The sequence below is a fragment of the Hevea brasiliensis genome, chromosome 6 (assembly GCF_030052815.1).
Source record: "Hevea brasiliensis isolate MT/VB/25A 57/8 chromosome 6, ASM3005281v1, whole genome shotgun sequence".
Taxonomy (NCBI): Eukaryota; Viridiplantae; Streptophyta; class Magnoliopsida; order Malpighiales; family Euphorbiaceae; genus Hevea; species Hevea brasiliensis.
The window spans coordinates 109,030,285-109,055,622 of record NC_079498.1 but is presented as its reverse complement, the minus strand read 5'-3'; the positions used below and the strand labels follow the sequence as shown (position 1 = coordinate 109,055,622).

The 25,338-nt window shown below is 36.7% G+C and overlaps 2 protein-coding genes across 3 annotated transcripts; both read right to left on the bottom strand.

The window, feature by feature from the left end:
- Positions 1 to 1,167: 1,167 nt before the first annotated feature.
- LOC110666619 (ferredoxin-thioredoxin reductase subunit A2, chloroplastic) lies at positions 1,168 to 2,115 on the bottom strand. The gene has a single exon (XM_021827183.2). The coding sequence runs from the start codon at positions 2,040 to 2,042 to the stop codon at positions 1,365 to 1,367; it is 678 nt and encodes a 225-aa protein (XP_021682875.2). The 5' UTR covers positions 2,043 to 2,115; the 3' UTR covers positions 1,168 to 1,364.
- An 8,662-nt stretch (positions 2,116 to 10,777) lies between these two features.
- LOC110666618 (sphingoid long-chain bases kinase 1) lies at positions 10,778 to 24,835 on the bottom strand. 2 transcript variants are annotated; one of them, XM_058149232.1, is made up of 9 exons: positions 24,616 to 24,835; positions 23,789 to 24,500; positions 23,304 to 23,675; positions 21,271 to 21,364; positions 21,131 to 21,168; positions 19,139 to 19,285; positions 17,039 to 17,138; positions 15,494 to 16,413; positions 10,778 to 11,238 (listed from the first exon to the last, which is right to left on the bottom strand). In XM_058149232.1, exons 2-9 carry the CDS (start codon positions 24,257 to 24,259, stop codon positions 11,089 to 11,091), a joined length of 2,292 nt encoding a protein of 763 aa, XP_058005215.1. In that variant the 5' UTR covers positions 24,260 to 24,500; positions 24,616 to 24,835; the 3' UTR covers positions 10,778 to 11,088. The 2 variants fall into 2 exon arrangements, with proteins under 2 accessions (XP_058005215.1, XP_021682874.2); XM_021827182.2 differs by having other exon boundaries at positions 23,789 to 24,302; positions 24,616 to 24,834.
- Between the last annotated feature and the right edge of the window lie 503 nt (positions 24,836 to 25,338).

Sequence of the window (25,338 nt, the reverse complement as noted above, 5' to 3'; positions counted from 1 at the left end):
CAGAGTAGAGAAATGAAGTTTAAAAAACCACAGAATTAACTGTATGAGTAGCAGTCGATCAATTCATTAAATGCCACAGTCTTGGTCTGAAGTCATAAAAAAATAAAAATAAATAAATAAATAAAAACACACACTTTGTTTAGTGAAGGGAAATAACATAACATCTCCTGATTTTGAGCATTCACCTTGCCACTGTGATGGGACAAAGACTTAATTTAAGCTGAAAGAAACTTCGATAACTTCTTGGAAAGCCACTTGAGTATGCACTTGACTGCCATATGAAAAAAATCTAACCCCATATAACTATCCAAAAACAGGTTACGAAATATCACTTTAGCATTCAATGACTACAGAAATTCAGCCTACTGTCTAACATATGAGACTGCAGAAAAGGTCCCTACTTGAAATCTTTAATTTTTCAAGACAGCACTACAATAACAGGATAACTTCTGAATACGTTCTCAGGTCCGGAAGACCAGATCTTCAACTTTCAACACTGCTGCCATCCAACAGGATTTGCCGGAAAACCAGGCAGGAAAAGTGTAATCTTCAGACAACAATCAACTTCATCATGACTTCATCCAACATGGTAAGGCACGGTGACACCAAAAAAAGATAGCTGAAACAAGTGTTTATACTAACAGAAACTGAAGCTAACATGGCAGAAGATTGTCAGTCTTAGGCTCCCTTTATTTTGCGGAAATATAAATTCCTGCAAAACATTTTTCACATTTTTTGGAAGACTCGGAGCCTTAGTTTCAAAAAAGTTCCTATTACAGCAAAATTAATTGCTGGGCATACTCATATTGCACTCATTTTCGTCCTAAATGCTTTTTAGAATTAGAAGTATATTACCTAACCATATACTTGTAGCAAAGTGGTGAGAACATATTAAGATCTCATCTGCGCATATGTTTTCTCAATGCCATAATTATATTATTGATGAATATCTTAAGTAACATAATCTGTGAATTAGATAAATATTTTAATTTCAGAAATAGAAGAAAAGCCTTGGAGAAATGGCAAAAGCAAGTTACATATAAGAGAATTGATTTTTTTATACAACGTGTGACAATAAAACATGGAAAACGTATTTGAGAGAAGCGTTTTCTCGATCCCATGTTGTTGCTTCACGGATATCCCAAAATTGAATGTCCAAGAAGCAAGTGAACATAAATTCTTGTATTGATAAATAAGAATATAAGGCGGGAAAATAAGGACAATAATTAAGCAAGTTTAAACTACATACAACACTGCACTATTCTGGGATATGATTAATGGAAGAGATTATATAAATTAATAGAAAGAGAGGAGACAAAGTATTTGCCTGGCCTGGTGGGGGAAGCACCAGCAAATGAAAAATGCTATTCAAGGCAATCAAACTCGTCCTCCCTGAGATGGGCAAAGAATTTGACAGGGCCACGGCCTTCAATGCCCACCACGAACTCCACCTTGTAAGGGAGATTGGCGGATATTCGTTTCCCCTTCCAGAGGGCAACGTACTGCTTAAGATGACCTTCTTTCCCAGTCAGATCCACTTCGGGCACCCGAGGCACGTGGTACACCTTCAGGGGAACCTTCACCCTAACCTTCGCCCCAATCCTCTTCTCAGCTTCTTCTCCCTCTTCTTCTCCTTTGGTGACTGTTGTAGACGATGAGGATAAAGATGATGTAGCCGAATTGTTGGATCTCAATGCGACTTCACATGTAATCGACCTCCTCCTCCTCCTCCCTATTATCATTATGCTAGCAGGGGTAGTTGAGGATAAGTGGGGCCCTTTGATGGGGCAAATCTTCATTATCATACCGTTATTAATGTTGGTTCGAGCAGAAGCCACCATCGCTGAAGAAGGAGAAGATAACGATAACGAAGGGGATACAAGAAAGTTCTTCGAGAAAATCATCTTACTAGTCGTGGAAGCATTGGTGGCTATATCTACACAACGAAGCGCCGGAGATATTAAGGCGGTGGGAAGACTGGAGGGAGAACAGGCGGAGGCTGCTCCCCCCGCCGACAGTGAAACCAGAGCTGTTGGGTTCATGTCTCTCTTCGTTTTCCTTAGCAGTCCCTATCAAAAATATGAGCAGTGATTCTTATTAATTTAGTTTTGGCCGTACAAATTGAGTTTTTTTTTTAAAACACCCTATGGCCAGACTGCAGTACGATTTGTAAACAAAAATTAAAATCAGTTTTCAACTCAATTAAAACTGATCAGTTTAGTTCAGATTAAAAAGAATTTCAATCACTTCATCTCATTAATTAAAATAAAATTATAATTTTACAGCTGGAATCAGCCTAGTCTCATTGAATTTGAATTATAATTAAAAAAAAACAATTCAATTCAAATTATATTGTAAATTAAAAAATTAAAAAAAAAAATTCAACAAGTCAAAGCAAAACTAAAATTGTTTTCGGTGCAATTGGTCAAATCAAAATTAAAATTTAAACCGCCTTAAACCGAAATCTTAAATCAGAAGTGTAAAAGATTAGAAATTCGGAATCTCCAACGATAGGTGGTCGATGGATTCTTGGCCTTCTCCAATGGCCGAGTCAGAAATTTTATTTAGGGAGCTATTTTAAATAATTATATAAAAATAAGTATATATATATTTTTTATAAAAATTAAAATAATAAAAAATTAATTAATAATTTTTTCAAAAAATAATAGAAATATGTGTATTTTTTCTTATATCTTTAAACAAAAAAAAATCACAATCTTTCTAAAAAATTGTTAAAATTTTCTATTTTTTATAATGATAAATTTATTATTAGCTCAAAATTTTTGGACATTAACTATTTCTTTCGATTACCTCAAGTTTAATATTAGAAAAAAAAATTAAGAAATTATAGAAAATTTCACATAAAACTAAATATTCATATTTCTAAATTTTTTACTAATTCATTAAATTTTATTATTAGAGAAAATTTATCAAACTCAATAGAATGTTACAATTATTAAATAAGAGAAGAGAAAGGATATACTAAAATTGATATTTCATTGTTAATTTACCAAAAAACTTAAGTATTAAATTGAAATTTCTAACTTTATTATTCTAGAACATATTTAGTAGAATAACAGCTTTAAAAATCTGTGACATTAGAAATCCTCATTGATCTTTAGTGTAGATTTTAAAAAAAAAATTTAACTAAAACTCTAAACAGAAAGAAATTAGTTAAATTTTCTTCTATTGGAGAAATTATTAAACTTATTAATAATTAGTAAAATTCACACTTACATATTCAATTTTTAAAAATTAAAATAAATTATTTTTATTCTTAAAAGAAATATAAAATTTAATCTCTTTTAAATAACCTTTATTGCTTATTTTTTAGATAAAACAAAATTTTAATCTCTTATCTTTGATTTTGTTAGAAATTAAAAATTAATTTTATATAAAAATTTAAGGATTAAAATATTATTTAAAGTGAGCCCTTATCACACACATATGAACTCATGCTATGCCTCTTCCCTCTCCATAGGTACTCTCTGGCTGTGCCCTTTTGTTCATTATATATGTGATAACGGGACCGTCGCACCTTAATGTCAAAAAAAATATATTTATGATACACAGGATCCTCTTAAAGAGGCAAGTGTAGAGCATACGTATCTCTGATTATAAGAGTATGATACACATTCAAAGGTTTTCGGGGAGAAGGAGAAGAGTTTAAAAAGTCATAGAAGAGAACTTCAGAGAATATTATTGAAAGGGAACTGAGTCTGATTACAACTGAAGAGAGCAACTCCTTATATAGGCGAGGAGGCTCTTAACATTACAGGCAACCGGTTAAAAACTGGCTACCGACACTCTTAAAGCAACATAAAGGAAAGCAAAATAAAAACGGACACATTATTACATTATTAACTAACAAACTTTAACTTTTATCATGGAGTGGTGGACAGATTGAGGGTGTCAAAGTCGGAGTCATCAGAGTCGATTCCAAAAAAGTCCTTTGGCCACTGTCTGTGTACAGGAGATGGTGGGTTAGCGCTTTGAATGGCATCTCTTGACTCTGTGTCCATTGGATCCTGAGAATCTTGCCACATGGGATGGGTCCAGTCAATAGGCTCATCAGTGAGAGACTGGATGGGATCAAGTGATGTACAATTCACATGGGGAGGTACCAGACAATAATAGCTGTTGATTTCACAAAGATATTCAGCTAGTTGTTTCCTCAAGGGTCCCATGGTCTCCTTGTCAATAATTGATCCCATGTAAGTCCTCCACTCGTATTCAGTATTCTGGGTCCAGAGGAGTCCATCGGGCCTTCTAGAGAAAGGCCTGTGAAAAATGAACATGGTTCTAATGTTGGGCTGAGTAGCGATGGGCCTGTCTTCTATTCCATGGGTGTCTATGATGCGCTTCAGACTGTAGCGCCATGCTGAAATGGGCTTGAACCATTCCAGAAATCTGGATAGGAGAGTTCTGTTGGTGTTGTTCATAACATACTGATATAGGGCCATAAGTGGGAATTCTATCCCTGTAGAATAGAGAGTAACCATGCACCAGAGGAGCCACAGTTCTTCTAGGATGAGTTCTCTGCCAGGGTGGATACTGAAACAGGTGAGGAAAGGGTTGTCAAGGATAAAGACAGTCGAGGAGGAGAGTAATCCCCTTAGGGTGTTTCTTGCACTTAGGTAGTGAAACAGATGATCCCTTGCGAACTTAGCCATTTTTGTGATAGGCTGGTTTGGTGAGCATCCGGGAGAAGCTGCAGGTAGGAACCAGGAAATTGTGCATTGGAGAAGGAGTATGTGGAGAGGATGAAGATGATGCCATGAGGATCAAGGGGAGTGTAGAGGAAGATTGGATCAGGTGGAGGGTTTTTGGCCTGGATAGGAGGTCAGGAACCAAGTTGTGCTTTCCTTTGATATGCTGGACTGTGAATTTATACTTGGCGAACCAGTCCTTAAGCCTCAGTAATTGTGGTTCAGGAAGAGACTTGTATTTGAAGTCTAGAACCTTTGGGAAGGATGAGCTGTCCATGACCACAGTGAAATGGTGGCCAATCAAATGAAATTCGAATTTCTTTATTCCATTTTTGACAGCTAATATCTCTTTATAGACTGAATGATAATGTTTCTGAGGCTCTGGGAATTCTCCACTAGCATGTCCACAGATATGCTTTTCTCCTTGAATCTCTTCGATGAGGACTGCACATGTCTGTTCTTCCGTCCATGGTGGGGCATCCTTTTTAAGCATCTTTGACAGCTGGCAAGTGTGGGCGGCCACATGCGGGATAAACTTCCTGATGTAATTGATAATACCAAGGAACTGTTGTATTTGTTTTACTGTCAAGTCCTTATCAGGAAACTTCAGTAATTCTTCTGCAATGTGAGGTCCCGGTTGGTATTTTCCATCTTTGAATTTCATTCCAAGGAAGTCGATATCAGTTTGGGCCAGTGAGCTCTTCTTTTCTGATAGCATAATTCCATAGGAATCCACCAATTGTTGAAATGTGGAGAGGAGTGTCCTATGGGCCATAACATCTTTGGAGAAGAGAAGGATATCGTCTATATAAATAAGAGCACTATGTAGTATGGGCTCGAATATCCTTGTTATGGCCTTTTAGAAAACTGTTGGGGCCATCTTAAGGCCGAATGGAAGGACTGTCCATTGGTATTGGGCCGTGGGAATGCAGAAATCAGTCTTGGGCCTATCAGAGGGGTTAATACCCAATTGCCAAAAACCAACTTTAAAATCAAACTTGGAGAAAATATGGGCTTCGTGTAGCTGAGTGAACAAGGCTTCAGGTTTTGGTAATGAGAACTTGTCATCTTGGAGGAAATGATTCAGAGGCTTGTAATCTATGACAAGTCTTTTCTTCCCTCTTAGTCGTTCCAATCTTTTTTCAACATAAAAGGCCTGGCAGGCCCATTGGGAGGAAGTGGGTTCTATGAGGCCTTGTTGGAGAAGCTGTTTGCACTCTTCTTGGGCTAGAGCCAAGTCTGTAGGATTCATTCCCGGGTGTGATGCCTTTGTCAGATTGATATCTTCATTGAGTTTGAATGGAAGACTAACAAAGAATTTCGGGTTTTTCCATAGGGGGTGGTAATGGTGAAAATGTGCATGAGAGTCAGCACAGGACCTTAAGAGGAGCTCCTTGTGCTCTTGGAATTCAACTGAGGCATCAGTCAGAGAATATAACCTTGGGACAGAAGTAAATGGCTGAAAATTCCTCTTATATTTCAATCCTGTGGGAAGGATCTTCAAATTCTTCGCCTGTTGATATAAGTCAAAGCCTATCAGTAGATCCTTGTCAGGAAGATCCGACCCGATGACCCTAATCCAGAGGATACAAGTGGGGAAGAACTGGATTCCAATTGGATGCTTAGTGATAAGGCTAGTTTTGAAAATATTTCCATCTGCAGTCTTAAAGTATTCTTCATGAGGGACCCAGTATTCTGAGGGTAAGATGGCTGGGTTCATCATGCTTTTGTGAGCCCCGGTATCCAGGAAGCCAATAACACTAATGGGCCGTTCATACTTGCTGGGAAGAATATGAATCGGGACTAAAGGAATTGGAATAGTGTCTGGGCCATAAGTGGATTGGGAGGATTGGATATGTTGGGCCAGGTAAGACGGGTAATGGGCTTCAGTATCTGAACTGGATTCTTCTAAAGTGAATGAGTAATCTTCTTCTGATCCAGTGTCTACTCCAAGGGCAAAGACTGTATCTTCATCGGGCTCATCCTGTTCAGAGAACAGGGATTCAACATCATCATGCTCCAGGGAGATATGGGAAGCCTGCTGTATGTGTTGTAATAGCTTGACTGCCTTATTGGGGTTTTTTGGGCAGTTCTTGGCATAATGACCTCGATTGCCACAGACATAGCACCTGTCAGACTTCTTTGTACCCGTTCTTTTCTTTCGAAAGTATCTGACTGACCTTCTTCCTTTCTTTTTCTTGAAAGGGGGTTTGAACCCAGAGGGATGCTTCTTGTAATGCGCTTTCTTCTTTGGCTTACATTCACAGTTCTTTTCTTTGCATTTAATGGCAAGGTGAGACTTCTGGCATACATTCTTCAAAGCTTTGCTGTTGTCAATGATATCTTTGAACAATTTCTGTTGTTCGCACATTTTGTCCAGACAGGCCAGAGTCATTTGATGGATTTCCCCTATAGTTATAGCATTCATTGTTCTTCTGGTAGCAGCAATACTTCTGTGGAGTTCTGGTTGTAATGCTTCTGGTAGGGAGGCAATATAGGTATGCCTGAGGTTGACATCATTGTAACCATTAAGCAGATAATAACGTTGAGTCATGCGCTGGTAGTGTTTTTCAATGTCTGATCTTTTTAAAGAACAGCAGCGCATATCAAAGAACTCTTGTCTTAACTGTTTGCTGTATAAGGATGCATCTCCGAGAAACTCAGCAAAGAGAGCATTGACTGCTTGTAAGGGAGTCAGGTGGCAAAATTGAGCTTTCTAATATTCTCTAATGGAGGAAAACCAATCTTGCAATATGCCAACAGTTCGAGAGATGAATTCTCTGAGTATAGTGTGGGAGTCAGCACCTTCCCGGAGCATTTGGACATCAAGCCAAGCTTTAAATTCTGCAAGGCGATCTCTCCACTTTGATGGGGGAACATCATCTAAGGTGAACCATGGGCCTGAACTGGGCCTGGTCTGTTGTGGAGCGCCTGGTAGTCCAAAATCTAGAATTGGTTCATCATCAGGGATCTCAACATGGGGGTCTTGAGGAGGCCATGTAGGGCCTGTAGTGCCACTGGTAGAATCTGTGGTTGGTGAAGGGCCTGTTTGGGAGGCTGTTGGCTGAGGATCAGCCATGAGCAATGTCATGATATCCATTCGTCCATCCTCACTGTCATCAGACAAGTCATCAGAAGAATCTACTTCTAGTTCTGGCTCAGAGGGTATGGACACCATATGCTAAGGAGGAGGATCAGGATACATTTTGTCCTTCCCTTTATCAATTTTCCTTTTTGGAGGATGGGATTCTTCCGAGGAAAATGGGCTCTTTGGCTCATATCTGGCAGGTGTTGGAGTAGGTTTGAACAAAGGAGGCGGGTGGTATGTTGGAGGTGGTTCATATGAATAGTTAAAAGGTCCAAAAGGGGAGTAAGCAGGTTCAGGAGTAGGAAGAAAAGGATTAAGAGTTGTTTGAACAGAGAAAGGGCTGAATGGGCTGTAAGAGATAGGAGTTTCTGTGGGCTTATGCAAGTCTGCCTCAACTTGGGCTAACTGTTTTTTCAGCCTTCTTATCTCCTGTTCCTTTTGGTTAAATTCTACACCAAATCTCCGTTGCTGGATCAAAGCCTTCAGATCTCTATCAAGCTGAGTAATTCTGCTTTGCAAATCCTTATACATGTTCTGGGTAAATGCAGTGAAAGAATCTATCTTCTGATTAATATGCTAAGTCCTGGTAAGGACTTGATCAATCTTTGAGTCAATTCGTTGTAAAGTCTTGTTCTGGACAGTTGCATTCTTCGTTTGCTAATTTAGAACTTCTTTAGCTTGAGTGATAGGGGTTATCTGACCTTCACTATCAACCTTAGTCGAGTGAATGAAAGGTCTGGTGGAGATTTTGGTCTGTTGGTCGGTCTGTTGTGTTAATGGGGGAAAGTCTGCTTCATAGGAGGCAAGTGAGAACATCATGCAGGGTTGTACCAAAGGAAGTGCAGGAGGAGGGGAAGAAACTGGTTTAGGAGGGGGCAGTTTCTTTCCTTCTTTTCTGATGATCTCAAGGGCAAGTTCATAGATGGGAAGAGGCTTCTTCTGCTTGGTTTCCTCATGGATACCAATCCATGGGCTATTATCTGGATAGTCTCTTCTGAGAACTTGTTGTGGCTTGCAAGAAGTTCTTCTTGTTTGTTTGGTGAGCTTCCTCCAATTTTTGTCAGACAGAGGATGGTCATATTCATTTTCCCAGTAATTGTCACGATAGTCACAATCTTCGTCGCATGCTCTAGAACCTGGGAGATCCCAGGGGCAGTGACCATCTATTTTCTGAGGATAGATGTAATGATTGTCTAGTGTTACTGCTCCAATGGGATAGTCGTCTTGCTCCTTTTCTAATGGCTGGACCATCATGGTCTGGAATACAGGCAAGGATCCTGTAGAATGCCGTGGTGGCTGGAAGGAAGTGCATCTTGTTCCATCGTGATTCCTTACGAAGAAGATTCTGTGATCTGGATTGGTTGGGAGGTTGAATGAAGGCTTTCGTAATTGGTTAACCAATCCTTTGGGATGAGCTGTTCAAGCTCATTTCTAGGCAGTTGCCTAGGTATCTGAACAATTGTTGGAGTGGTCTCAGTGTCTGCTAGCACAAGCAGAGCATCATTTGATACAGATGGCTGAGATAGATCCATTGCATGATCTTGCAGCCTGTAAATAATCTAGTGGTGTAACGTAGCCATCATGAAAGATGTGACTTGGGCTGCACCTGTGAGTTGGATTTGGACTTTTAAAGCAGTGCTGAGATGTGGATCTCTAAGGGAAAGATTGTAATTAGGGAAAAACGTCAAGACCACACTTCCTGCATGCAAAGTGGTAAGACATGTCCCTATCACTGCATGTTCATACTGTAAAAACCTTGTATCGAGGAGTGATACTCTTGCTGTTACTGGAAGTCCTCATCGTCCATGTAGACTGAGGATAAGTCGAACAGCTCCAAAGTGAAGATGAGAAAACCCTTCTTGTCTCCATCTGGGGATGAGCTGAGGAGGGATTTCTAAGGTTACGTACTGTTCAGCAGATGAGCTCTGGAGATAGCACTGATCCATTCTGGAGGCCTGAACATATTCTTTTGACAAAGATCTTCTGGAAGAAATGAGAGATCTAATAGATCTGGTCAAAGATCCAGATCGTCTGTAAATGTTGTATGGACTGAGAAGAGGAAGAAGAGATTCTCCAACCTAAGCATCTTCAGGTAAAGTAGATATTTCCACGAGATTATCAATTCTGGAGTATAGTGTTCTTCGAAGTGGTGAAGAAAAAGAAAGAGAAGAAGTGAGATTAACAATCTCAGAGGGAGAAGGGGTCTGAAGATGAGTTTCAGAAACAGGGTTAGGTGTTTGACAAGCCATGTTTGGTACGTGGCGTTGTAGCTAGAGGTCGCTCTACCTTCTAGGAAGGATTCAAGCAGTTACTAGTTTCCAGCCGATATACCAAAATAAGAGAAGATGGCAAAAAACAGTGATACAGAAATTAAGAGAAATACCAGAGTTTGAAGATTTCTCCCCTACTCACTAGTGAAGTATGTATAATACAAACATAACCAGGCTCTGATACCAAGATTTCTTTAAGAAAAAACTATTTACAAGAAGAGTACAACATTTCTTTAAAAAAAAAGATATAAATATTAATTTTATTAAAAGTACAAAAACTTAAAATAATTTAGTTTTTTTTATTTTAAATGACTATTATATCCCCTCATCTTTTTCAAAATCTAAAGGGCGTCCAACGCTTGCCTTGGCCCTTTAATAGCTCCGTCCCAGCCTTCTCCAATTTCTATGGATAGAAAAGGACAACCTACAATCCTTTTATATTTCAAGCGCGTACCGATACGCAAACCCATCCAAACCATGGGGAAGAGACCTGCGCTATCCAACCATCCCCTTCTTAGATCACAACATTATTCAACAAAATTTCCCAAGGTCTCGTTTTATTTATTCATGATTCTGTTTTTCCAAGTTGTGACACGAGCACCAGAGAAAAAAGACACGGGAAAATGGCAAATCTGAATTCTAAACAAATCCACCAGGGTGCTTTACAATATTAGCATTATAATTTGTCAATCAATCTGATAAGATAAACAGAAAGGAAATGAAACTAAAATAGAAAACACAATTTCTCAATACAGTCAGCAGCTCATGCCAACAAAAAAGAAAGGAGGGTACACAATGAAACAAAGTAGGAGAGAGCACAATAAACAACAGTCGACTGATACATAACCTCAGAAAACATTTACAAGGGCCTCACATATGCAATGGCACTACTGTGAAGGGCTAGGAAAAAAAAAACAGTATATTCTTGCTTGCTCGAAACATGCTCTTCATACATCAACCATAGTTGGAAGGTAAATACTCCTGGAACCTTTCAAAGAGTTCAAAAGGCGACTCGAAGTATTTATATGTGATGGCTTGGGGAGCGACCAATGAGTCGGCACTGTTCTGGCAGCAAATAAGAGATTACTTGCCCATTAAGAGGAAAAAGCTCACCATCAATGCCGCAACCATTGTGAGTGTGCTTCCCAGACTTTATCTTGACAGATTTCACCTGCAGAAGCTTGGGTTAGATGGTCTCAGCACAATCCAATTTACCTTTCAAGACTACGCTGCCCACCAAGACACGCTGCATAAATGGATATGGTAGTTTTTCCTTCATACATACACATATCTTTTAATTGTGATTACATTATTTTCCTACAGCTCCAGAGAAATTACATGTGAAATTATAATTATGTTCCTGTTGGGTGGATACCTTGATATTTGGGATTGTGAACCGTAATGAAAATATCTGGAAAAAATGGCAGTTCTTTTGAAATGTAGATTCCAATGAAAGTTAAAAAAAATAACTACACACACACACACACACAGAGGGAGATCATGCACACATCGTCTCACACACAGTACCCTGCCAAGTGCAGCTCTCTGTTGACCTCAAAGTAGCACACAGAGGAACAAGAAAAACCAACACAAACCGATTGCATTTTGATCAAATGGTACACGTCTGAATGCCTGCAAGAAAGGGTCATAGGTCGACTGCCCAAACCTTTCCCTCAAAAAAACAAAAAGCAAATGGTGATGATTCAGCATTCTCATGCACAGCTCACTGAATAGCTACAAAATAATAATAATAATAATAATACCAAAATAACTCCGCCTAAGTAGTTTGCACTTAGCCGGTCCCAAGCCCGGATAAAGGAGGAGGGTTGCGGTAGGTGACAACCAGCGTAAAAATTTCGTCACACCCTATGATATGGATTCAAAAGATATAAACGTTGGGGCGTCCTCTACTAACGACGCGCTACATCGGAGCCCGGGTGTAGTGATAAATATGCAAGGGTGTAGGGCGTTCACCGAAAGCGACGCGCCATGCCGGCGCCCGGGTGTGGTGTTAAGTGAGCAAGGGTTCCCACATCACGGACGGGTGTGGGTAAAGAAGTTAGTCCATAGGACAGATAGTAGAACAAATAGTGGAATAGAACACAAGATAGACATAGAAAACAATAGAAGATATCATAGAAGGAGACCAATTAGGAAGGAGCAGAATAGGAGGAGGATTAGGGTTGGTACTTGGAATGTTGGATCACTTACAGGAAAATTAATGGAGCTTGTGGATACCTTGGAAAAGAGAAGGGTGAATATTGCTTGCATTCAGGAGACTAAATGGGTAGGAGAGAAAAGTAAGGAAGTGGGTAATTCAGGGTACAAACTGTGGTTTACCGGAAAGGAGAGAAACAAGAACGGAGAGAAACAAGAACGGAGTGGGTATAATCATAGACAGAACATTGAAAGATGCAGTAGTAGCTGTGAAAAGAGTAGAAGATAGAATTATACTAGTAAAGCTAGTACTAGAAGGAGAAACAATAAATATAGTTAGTGCTTATGCCCCACAAATAGGACTAGACAGTGAGAGTAAACAAAGGTTTTGGGAAGATATGGATGATTTAATGCAAAGCATACCGAATGAAGAGAATGTTTTCATTGGTGGAGATTTGAATGGACATGTAGGAAGTGATAGGCAAGGTTATGAGAATGTTCATAGAGGTTTTGGGTTTGGCAGTCGAAATGAGGAGGGAAAAAGCATCCTGGATTTTGCTATGGCATACGACCTAATACTAGCAAATACCTACTTTATAAAAAGAGAGTCACATTTAGTGACTTTCAAAAGTGGGCAACATAGAAGCCAAATCGACTTCCTCTTAACCAGGAAGACAAATAGAGCTCTATGCAAGGATTGCAAGGTCATTCCAGGAGAGGCTTTAACAAGTCAACATAGGTTGGTGGTCTTGGATGTCAAGTTTAGGAACAATTCAAGTAAGGTCAGAAGAAATAGCGTAGCTCGAACAAAGTGGTGGGAGTTCAAAGGAGTAAAGCAAGTGAAGTTCAAAAATGAGCTTCTCGAGTCCGAAGTATGGAAACTAGATATGGAAGCCAATGATATGTGGATACAGATGGCATCAAAGATTAGAGAAGTAGCTAGAAAAGTACTTGGAGAGTCTAAAGGACATGGACCACCCTCAAAAGAGAGATGGTGGTGGAATGAGGAAGTACAAAAGGCAGTGAAGAGAAAAAGAGAATGGTATAAGAAATTACCTAAATGTGATAATAATGAGGCATATGAACAGTACAAGATAGCAAAGAAAGAGGCAAAAAAGACAGTTAGTCAAGCAAGAGCACAGGCCTTTGAAAAGTTATATGAGAAACTTGGAACTAAAGAAGAGGAGAAAGATATTTATAGATTAGCAAGGAGTAGAGAAAGGAAATGTCAAGATCTCAATCAAGTTAGGTGCATTAAGGATAAAGAAGGAAAAGTGTTGGTGAAAGATGAGGACATTAAAGAAAGATGGAAAAATTATTTTAATGATCTCTTTAATAATAGTCAAAATGGAAATAGCGTGAATATAGATTTTAGAACAATAGAAAAGAATGTAAATTATACTAGAAGGATTAGATCTTTAGAAGTAAAGGAAGCACTTAAGAGAGTGAAAGTGGATAAAACCTGTGGACCCAATGAAATACCAATTGAAGTGTGGAAGTATTTGGGAGATATGGGAGTGGCATGGTTAACTAAATTATTTAATAAGATTCTAAACTCAAAGAAAATGTCTAATGAATGGAGGAAGAGTATTTTAGTACCTATTTTTAAAAATAAGGGAGACATACAGAGTTGCTCAAACTATAGGGGAATTAAACTCATGAGCCATACTATGAAGTTGTGGGAGAGAGTTGTGGAGCATCGACTATGTCATGATACTTCTATCTCTCTTAATAAATTTGGTTTCATGCCCGGTCGTTCAACTATGGAAGCGATCTTTCTCATTAGAAGCTTGATAGACAAATATAGAGATGTGAAGAAAAATCTACACATGGTTTTTATTGATTTGGAGAAGGCTTATGATAGTGTTCCAAGAGAGGTCTTATGGAATGTGTTAGAACAAAAGAGGGTATCTATTAGGTACATACAAGTATTGAAAGATATGTATGAAGGAGCAACTACTATTGTGCGCACAATGGGAGGGGACACAAGAGATTTTCCGATCTCAAGTGGATTACACCAAGGATCAACCATAAGCCCTTACCTTTTTACATTAGTTTTAGATGAACTGACGAAACACATACAAGAGAGTATTCCTTGGTGCATGATGTTTGCGGATGATATTGTTCTGATAGATGAGACACAAGAAGGAGTCAATAGGAAGCTAGAACTTTGGAGAAGTACTCTAGAGTCAAAGGGTTTTAAGTTAAGTAGAACGAAGACAGAATACATGCATTGCAAGTTCAGTGAAGGCCAAACTGGTGATAGGGAAGGAGTTAGTTTGAATGGAGTGGTACTGTTCCAAAGTAATCACTTTAAATATCTAGGCTCAGTCCTTCAAGTAGATGGGGGATGTGAGGAGGATGTTAGTCATAGGATTAAAGCCAGATGGTTGAAGTGGAGACGTGCCACGGGAGTTTTATGTGATCGTAAGATTCCCAATAAATTAAAAGGAAAATTTTACCGTACAGCCATACGACCGGCTATGTTATATGGTAGTGAGTGTTGGGCACTGAAAGAGTCGTATGCATCTAAGTTAAGAGTTGCAGAGATGAAAATGTTAAGGTGGATGAGTGGCCATACTAGACTAGATAAAGTCCGTAATGAAAGTATTAGAGAAAAGGTAGGAGTGGTGCCAATTGAAGTTAAGTTGAAAGAAGGGAGATTAAGGTGGTTTGGTCATGTGAAGCGTAGACATACGGAGGCTCCAGTTAGACAAGTAGAGCACATTAGGTTAGAGGATAGAAAGAAAAAAAGAGGTAGACCTAAATTGACTTGGAGGAGAGTAGTACAACATGACTTAGAAGTATTACACATTTCTGAGGATTTAACCCAAAATCGTTCAGAGTGGAAAAAGCGAATCCATATAGCCGACCCCAAATTTTTGGGATAAAGGCTTAGTTGAGTTGAGTTGAATAATAATACCAAAATCTACTCCCTCTCTTTCCCCCTCTTCTTTTCTTTTTTTTTTTTTTTTCGGTTTCATTCTCCAATGACTAAGATTCATACAGGGTCAGCACTCAATTGTGGCATCGTTTTCAGATCTCAAATAACCTGCGAAAGCAGAAATGCACCAAACACACACAGCCAGTCCATGACACATACATTTGCAATCTCAACTCTAGAGTCCAATTTAAATATTGGAAATGGCTAGATCACTTTCAGTCAAATTGCAGATTGAAGTAATTCCATAGACTCAATATGCAGTTGGATATAAGAAGGAAATTCTATTTTCAAAGTGCAAAAGCATCTCTAGAGCACATGTCCATACCTTGATGTATTCAACATATGGCAGGGAAAGATGTCGACCCATCTGCAAAAGTAAGAAAAATCTCAATAGCCTTAGTCGCCCACTACCATGAACTAAGAGCATATCCATGGTGTTATCATCATGCTCAGCCCTTGGTGCTACCACCTGGGAACTCTGAACAGTTCTGCAAGCATGGTTACAGATCAGTATGCCAAGAAATTGCCCCTTCTTCAATTCCCATTTATCTTCAAACCTGGGTACAACTTCCTTTTTTATTCCTGCTTCTACATCATCTGATGGCCCTGGCAATTCAATAGGGTTTTCTAAATCCCAATTAGGCTCACTATCCCATTTTGGTTCAGCATCCCAAATTGGACCTGGATCAGACAATGTTGAAGATATATCCTCTCTATCATTTGTTGCCGCATTACCCCAAGAACATCGAGAGGGATCATGTGTAGAGGTCAATCCAGTCCATCCTTTATCTGTCCTTGACTTTGACCTTGTCCTGGGCCAATTTGGAGTTGTTGACAGTGGTAACTGGGGATGAATAACTTCTGGCTCTGCCATTACGTTGCTCCTCCCAGACGACAGGCGTTTTGCTTTTGGATCTAGGCCACGCACATACTCAGATGGTTCAGTGCTAGCATGAGTGCTACTGCAGGTTGTATCCAACTCACCTCCAGACATTCTATTAGGAGTCATTATTGAGTCAATACTAGATAAGCTAGAGGCTCTAGGCATGCCTTCCGTGTTTGATTTCCTCATGATATCTGTGTATAGCTCTGACATGTCAACTACCTCTCGCTCGGGCTGCTTTGATGCTGGAAGATATTCCACTTCATAGCTGTATTTTGGTAAGCATAAGAACTTGAGAAATCCAGCAACAAAATAACGCAATGGACCAAAGCGCTTCTGATATTTCTCAGAAAGTTCCAACACTGAAGCACATAGGAAATACAAAAAGATTATTAACAAATAATTTTATTTGTGAGTTGAGAAATCATCTCTAGAGAAACTTAAATACGTGCATCTTCCTAGCAAGAAGTTATAAACATTATCTTTAGTCTTTATATGCAAAACAAGCAGAATATAAAAAAATAAATAAAGCTAAGCCCTTTACCTATACTATTCACTAAGTTTGAATGAGAAAATTTTAACATATGCTGCCAATAATCACACAAAAGGAATAATTCATCTAGCCTCCACTACTTATATATCATACAAGAATCAACAGCTGAAGATTGCTTTCTAGAATTTAAATTCTCATTTCTTTAACAAACATTTTCTTACCACAAGATAATGGATGACATGAATGGAAGCTTCATAAAGTAGCTGGTTTCTCATTTTCAGTGTTCAATCAGAGAAAATCTTGTTAGTTGCTTTCTCATTGCATGCCTCATATATGTCTCAAACATCATACCAAAAATTCAGAGATAAGTAAGTGGGTGTCACAGACCTAATATACTATATGACCTTTTTCAGATAATCTAAATTGAACAAAAAAATTTCTTGTTAAGTCTTTGAGTACTTTCCCATGGACTAATACAATAATCATGAACTTACCATCACCAACAAAACCATAGTATGAAACGGTCAACCCAAAGTGAACAACACCAGTCTGAATCCACTGAACAGCAAAGACATCCGTAGCGGTCAGACCCCCCTGATAGAATGAAAATAAGTCAATAAAATATTTTTATAGGAAGTACACTATTAGGAATCTACAATTTCAGAACTTCAAAGACAAGGAACATACGTCTGTTCATGTGCACCAGCACAAAGAAACATGATAGCATCTTCTCAGTTAATATTTAAGGGTTTCAAATCTAGGGAAATTTAATTTAATATCTACAGGTTTGAGTATTCGATCTTTCACTCCACATGAATCAAAGTTTTGAGTTAAGATTTGCACTTGTGATGAAGGCTTGCTGTCTCATTGTTCAAATTTGGGTTTGAAACCCCTTTCAAAATTTTCTGGTAGATGGTAAGAGACAATAAGATTTTATGTTTCGTTTTCTTCCAGTTGAGCATATGCAAATAATCTAAGGAGAGTCCCATTTTACTTTTTTCATTCCACATTTACAAATGCAAAGAATCGAAAATTGTATTATGTATTATGTATTTGCTTGCCAAACAAAAAAAGGAAAGCAAAGGAAAAGAGTAATTCAATTTATTTTTTAGCTTTCTAATCAAATTAATATAATACGAAAAAAAAAAATTAAAAATGATCTCATACATCCATAGTCAGGTTTAATTTGATTAAATTTTCCACCTGAGCATGCCACCTTAGCATAGACACATGACTGAAAGAGAGAAATTGATGTGACTAAAATTGCTCCAATTATCAAAATTTAATGCCACTAATGATAATTTTTAAAGAACTATAAAAAAAAATAAAAAAAGAAATGTCTTCAAAATTTTTTTAAATCATTAACCAATAGAAATCTCATAAATAAATGAGATACATTCACCAGAAAATCAAACATCTAAAATATAAAATCTAAATTACTAAATTTCCTACTTTTACAATTTCCATCTACAGCAAGTCAAGAGATTACCGTGCAAGCCACCACACCCTTATAATCCATGCCTAGGGTTGTCAACAGATTGAATTAATAGCAACTTAAGGTATACATTAAAATGAGAATAATAATAAAACAGATTTAATAAAATTTACTTCTTTAAACTTGTAACTTTAAATATTTTATTAAAAGAAGCACTAATCAAAAATAATATGTGGAGAATTCTTTCAATATATTGACGCAATTACATCTAACAAAGTCATTTCTTCAATATACATAAATAAACATAGCCAACACCCAAGACAGCAACAAATTGAACATGCATCGTATGTGTAATAAATAAAAAGTTTTAAATTTATTAAAAATATCAATTACATTAATATTCACTTTGAATTGGATTAGTACAATCCATATCTGATTTGTTGATAAATAAATAAAGGGACTCAACAATTCAGAAACAAAGATTCTGTAATCTGAGCCATCATTTAATTACATATATAGCAATTTATCTCCAAAAATGGTTTGCACTGTCCACAATACCACAGTACTGCAATAGGTTAATATTCACGCTACTATCAGTGACTAGACTGACCATACAACATCAACTTGAAGAGAGAGAGAGAGAGAGAAAGAAATGGAAAAAAATGAACAGTGAAGTAGGAGTCACAGTTAGTGAAATGCATATATGTGTGGAAGACAGTTTAAGTGCAGTAAAAAAAAAGTAGATTAACTACTGAAATCTGTTTCAATCCTAAGTGTAGTGATCTGGCAATAAGTAGTTAAGGACCACAAATGATTATTCCTTCTACCTTTAACCACCCCCACACCCCCTTAAAAAATAAAAATAAATAAAAAATAAAAAATAAAACTCTCCCCCTTTTCCTCTCCAAAACAAAAAAAAAAAATCCTACCCCATAAAATTAATCTCACAAACTAAAGCAATGAGATACTATTATAAATCAAAATTTAAATGCCGATAAACAATATAGGGAGATAGAAAATATTTAGGATGATATTTAAATTAATAACAAAAAGGAATACCTCATATAGACAAATTGCCAAAAGCTATGCACAAAATTTTATACAAAACTACAAATATTAAATTGGTTTGAAAAATTTACAGCAACAAGCAGTTAAATACCTTCACAATAGCAATAGCAGCAGAAACCGGATCTCTAACTCCCAAAACTGTCCAAACTAGTGAATTATCAGAACCAGCCGGTATAATACCAATTGGTATTGAAATTCCTTCTTTCTGGTTATCTCTACTAAGTAGGCCATTTAAAACCTGCAAAATAGCAAGGGTCAAGATTTGTTCTACACATGATCAGATGTCTAAAATGATCTGCCAACATCTACAACAATCCTAAGCATGCACAAACACAAATAGACAGTATCAGTCACAGTCGAGGTGTTACAGAATTGGACCAATCGAACTATAATCAACCAAATCAGATTGTGAAAACATGAATTTTCCTTAAAATGTTAGCAAAACATCTTGCATACATGAAGCATACATGTCTCATACAAAAGCTAATTTAATTGATGTTAACAAGTAAAATCTATAAGCATACAATTAGTTGAAACCATAGTTAGTTAGTTAGTTACCAGATTCGCTACAACCCCCTGGGTTCTGCGATCTGATTCATCTGTCCCAATTCACGGGACATTTAAGTTCCAAAACACTAGGGGATGCAATCTGAGTCACCAAAAAGAACGAACCAATAAATCAGCAAAAAATTACAGGGAAAGATGGCAAGGATTCAGGGAGAAGGAAACAACGAAGGAGAAGAAGTCGAGAGTAAGAGGAAGAAGCAGCAGCAGTAGCAACATCAAAATCGAAAAAAGTTTAATAAATAAAATGGACTCTATGTATGGGAGTTGAAAAGGCCAGCAATAGCTTTTTTTTTTTACTGTACTACCCGTGATTTCTAGAAAAATACAACCACATGTATATCTGGCACTATCATTAAATAAGGCGTATCGTGTAGCATTTAAATTTTTTCTAATTTCTATTTTACTTTTCCAAAATTAGTCTATTGAGTTATTTTAATTATTTTTAAGAATAAAATTAATTATTAAACTTTAATTTTGTTGCCTATTTTGATCTTATATCTAATATTTTTATATTTTCATATAATTAATTAAAATAAATAATTAATTATAATTAATTATTAAAAATATAAAAATCAGAAAAAATCAACTCATGCAATATTGTAGCGCGTGAGTCTCACTTGCTTAAAATTTAGACTAAATTGAGCTCTAACGAAAACTTCCAAGGTAATTTGACCCAAAAGTTAAATATAGGCTAAATTGAACATATCCAATAAGTATAGGGATCAAATTGAACATTAAGCCAATTAAAAAAATCTAAATCCCAAAATTCATAACATAATAATAAAAAAAATTATCTAAAAGATTTCTATGATTGATATTGATTCTCTGTCCTAGCCTCCTAGGTTGTTTGCATGTCAGAACGCTAATGTTGACTTTCTAGTTCACTAAGTATTCATAATCGAGGCCACACATTGCTAAGAGAGTGTTGATTTCAGGCAAGATTGATACATTATATTAGAGAAAGCATTCTCAAACAAAAACTTTACAACTAACAGCATAATATTTAATTGTTTTGACTTCCAAGTGTATTAAACCATGTTAAATAAGCTCACTTCTTAAAATGTATAAGGTAGAATACATCCTTCAGAGAAATTGTTAGACAGATTTCCAAAGCAATTCTTCTTCTTTTTTTCAAAAATGTTATGTATGCTTACTAAGTATGCATGCTTGGTAATATGACAATATCTATATTTAATATTTACATCAGATTGACGTAGATTTTGACAGATAGCCATGTTAGAAAGGTTGAAAACTCATTTCCTTCTCTAGAAACTGTACATTTTCCTTTATTAAGCAAAGAAAATTTAAGTCCTCAATGACATCCTTCAAGAATGAAGAAGCAATAACTAGGCTTTTCACTTGATACAACATGGCATAATTCAATAATTTATGAATAAAAGCTCCATAAATTAAATACTAGGTCATAACGCAGGCTAAAACAAAATCATTGATATCTAGAACACACATATTAAAAAGAAACAAGAATGGCAATTCATTAAAGAGGCAAAAGACTGACCTCATTGATAATTCCATCACCACCTACACATATAATCCCTGAAAGAATGTACAATGATATAAATGGGTAAGATGGTGGAGATACACAAAAAGCATAAGTAAAAAAGCATGAAATGTTATACAGAAGTGTGATTCTAGTACCATCAGGGCATGTGCTGATGTCAACGGTAGACGCAAGCTTCCTAGCATGACCTGCAGATGATGTTTTGACTACCTCCAATTTAAACCCTGCAAGCTGTCATGGTTTACAGTTAAAATATAAGTGCTGGCATAACATTTAATAGGACAATCTTTTGAGCTCATCCCCACCTATGATGAAGAAGTTAAGAAATTAGGAAAAGATAATGCATACCACCTGCAACCCCCCACCCAAACCCACAAACCAATCCCTACGCCCCCCCCCCTTCCTCCTTCAAAACAAACAAAAGGAGAAAATGATATAAGCTGCAAACTGCACACAAGTAACACTAAAATGACATGTGAACAAAGAATGCAGATTTATTGGAGCAAAGCTCAATAGAATTAGCAGTACAAAATATTACACCAGTAATTCTATCATTAGGAATGAATCATAAAATAGGTTTCTATACAAATTCACCATAAAATTTTTCCTCCTAAACCCTCATTAAGTGAGGTTTGCAATAACAGTTTTATTTGTAACATCAGTTCCACTCAAAGTTTATCTCTTGCACTTCCATACAAAGAGTTGGATGGCCTGAAATTATGAGAATTCAGAGTAATGAATAGAGTAGCAGCAAACTAGTTTGCAAACAAGAAAGCAGAATTTTTAGAGCAATATTCAATAGAATTAGTAGGAACAAACTTAACATCAGCAATTTCATCAGTGGGAACGAGCCATAATATAATTTTCTATGTCAATTCATCACAAAGTCCTTCCTTCGATTATTAAGGTGCATTAACTGTTTTATCTATAATAGCAGTTTCACTCAAAAGTTCATGTCACGCCCATACAAAGAGCTGGATGGCCTGAGGTGCTCACAGGCAGGTATAATAGAAGGTCAGATGTAAGCTAACTCATGAAGAGCCAGATTGACATTAATGTGTACACAGCACAATGGGCTCAGCCAATTTGTTCAAGGATGTAGAACAATTTCCAAGTTTAAATAATTTGTACTCAATAAGCAAAAGATGAATCATTTGCACAAGCTATTTAGGCTAACCATGCATCAATGAATGGTACACTGAAGCAGCCTTATAATTTGGTGCAATGCCAACAATTGCATAGTAAGGCAAGGATAAGAATGGTCAACATACACAAACTTATAGCACTGGTAACGATGACAATAATGATGTGTTGGCAATTATTTTGATGTCCAGAAATTACAACTTTTAATACCGAAGACTTCAACATTACCATTGGAAAATATAATTTATGGCAGCGATGAAGGCTGAAATTGTGCTACATTTGGAGAAGCAATAGCTATACTGGCACCGGGGAAGAAGGGAAGGTGATGTTAAGCCTTCCACATCAAATGGCTAGAGAGGAACTGAGTCATGGCAATAAACGAGGGAACAAGGTTATTAAAATTTGGGCTTCTACTACCAATGAGCTTTAGATCAATGGTACTAGAGTCATCCTCAAGGCTATGAAGTCTCGTGTTTAAGCCTCAATCCGAGCTAATTGCACTAAAAAAGTTTGGGCTTTTAGCCTTTTACTTTGAATCAGTGGGGACAGTATCCTGACCCAGAGTAGGAATGGATCAAGAATTATAAGCTCATAATTGTTTGTAATTATGGTATATGTAAGAAAAAAAAAAAATTGTTCAACACCTAGGAAACCATCATCATCCAGAGTCCTACTGACTTGAGAATCCTTTCAGCTGTGGTGTAAAATATTATATGATATGCAGGTTAAGAGTAAAACAAGATCACTTGATAGAATAAATTCACGGTTAAACTAATTTCTCCAACACCCCCCAAACTTTTTTTATTGTTGGGTTGGGAAATCGGGATAAATTGAGAAGAGAAGGAAGAAATAACATTAAGAATTTGCATCAAGAACAACAATCTAATATAAAAATGATATGAATTTAGAGGCATACCAAGTTAGCATGAATTGCAAATATATGGGATAGTAAAATAGCAATTTCTGTACAGATTAGCAATTCTGACAAAAGAAAATCAGATGAAAAACCATAGCAAAAACAACAAACCTTAAATATTGGTTCCACAATGCCATGGAAAACTTTACTCGATCGTCCACTTCCTGAACGAGGATTTAAGATGACGAGCATTTTGGGTGGACTCTTACACTTGAAGAGTAACTCGGGAGGAGTGTCAGTTGGAAGTAACTCCGAAGAAGCTTGCTTCTTTGAAGAAACCAAAGGATGAGGCAAACAATTCACATAACAGTGCTGGTCTGCTAATCCACCAACCCACTGAAGTGCCTCTTCCACACTAGAAGCTAAGAACCGATAATCCTTGCGAATTCTTTTAGGTTTTAAAAAACAAGATAGACCACAAGAACCCTTTTTAATCGGATAAGAATGAATAGTAAAATGCCTGAGACCAACATGGTATGATACCTGGAAAATTTATATGGGGAAAAATTATCACATTAGTAATCTATATTTTCTCAGGGGTAAAATATCAATATCATGTTAATCAAAATGAAGGGTTTTTTTTTTTTTTTCATTACCGAAATAACATCATCAAGATGCAGCATGTGAGAACCCCAAACTAAAGCCTTGCTGGTAAGCTTAGCATCGAGAGCTTCTTGGTTGGAAACGTCTATAGAACTTTGCTGTTGTGCATCTTTGGCATGACTACTATCACGGAAGGTGGTCTTTCTCTTGTCCAAAATGAGTTTGCCAGAGAAGACAACGCATCCCAACAAATCAGACTTCTCGTCTCCTCCACCTATTATGTCTATTCTATGCTCTTGTACCTTGCCTATTTCCAATGGATCATCGGGTTTGGAAGAGGCTTTGACCTTTTTGCTACGTTTCTCGGGGAAAACAATTGGGGACGAGTGCTGTCCCCCTGCCGTGGTTATTTGGGAACACAATCCCAACCTCCTGAGAGACTGCTGATGAAATAGAGATTTACTATGATTGATACCAGTAACAGTGCCGTTAGTATTCCTGGAGACACTACCACTCTTCTGCATATCTATTGTTGTTGTACTTCTCTATAATTGCGACAGGGAACAACTGATGAACAAACAAAGAAGAAGGGAGAAGAGGGATGGATTATTGGAATTTAATTCCGGGCACGATAAATGAATTTCTTATCTCAAATTAGCTCGATCCAATTCGAAATTGCAAGACCCGGCCATGGAAATGATCAGATCAGTTTGCAAAGCGATACTTCAATTTTTCTTTTTCTTTTTTTATTCAATTTCTATCACCCTAAAACGACAAATTAAATTGATGAAGAGTTGGTTCCAACAGCATCTAAGCAGGGTAAAACCGGAAATTCAGACAAAATTGAGGAATGGAATCTAGAAAGGGTTAACTAAATTACCTTGAATTTTCTGAGATGTGGATACTGATAGATCTTCTGGCGTCTTTTGACGAAAGCAGCTTCTCAGATTGAATTAGCATTAGCAGGTCAGGTGCAGGAAGGGTCATTCACTGAAAGTCGAAACTCGAAACTCCAACCCCACCTTAGGATAGGCCCCTTTGTTCTGCGTGCATAATACCTTTTTTCTTTTCTTTTTTTTTTTCTTCTTCAGCTGCGGTAATGACTAATGAGTCCATCTTTTCTTCCATACCATAGAGACCTAATGAGAACTGGCACGGAAAAAAAAAAAAATCCACTTCGATATTTTTTTTAAATTGTGACATGACTTTTTAATTTTAATGGATATAAATCAATCTATAAAGAGGATACGGCATTGTCATGTAATATTTTTTTATTTTTATTTATTATATGTTATTTTTTATAAATAAATATATAATTTTTTAATTTAATTATTTATTTTTTATAATATTGTAAATGAGTATATTATTTTTTTTAATTTAATTATATTTTCATAAATAAATTCATAATTTTTTTATATTAATTAATTAATTTTTTTATTTTTCTTTTAATTATTATTAATATTAATATTATTGTCTTAATTTTTATAAGTTAAATTATTATTTTTTAAATTTTATTGTTTAAAATTAAAATCTTTGTAATTAAATACATTATTTAAAAAAATTTTATATTATTTTTTATAAATATATTTATATAAAAATATTA

Coding starts and splice junctions, on each gene's coding strand:
- LOC110666619 (XM_021827183.2), bottom strand. CDS start 2,042: ATGAACCCAACAGCTCTGGTTTCACTGTCGGCGGGGGGAGCAGCCTCC.
- LOC110666618 (XM_058149232.1), bottom strand. CDS start 24,259: ATGCAGAAGAGTGGTAGTGTCTCCAGGAATACTAACGGCACTGTTACT. Junction 23,676..23,788: donor ATCTTGATGATGTTATTTCG/GTAATGAAAAAA, acceptor TAAATTTTCCAG/GTATCATACCATGTTGGTCT. Junction 17,139..19,138: donor CTGCTATTGCTATTGTGAAG/GTATTTAACTGC, acceptor TCATTCTATCAG/GGGGGTCTGACCGCTACGGA.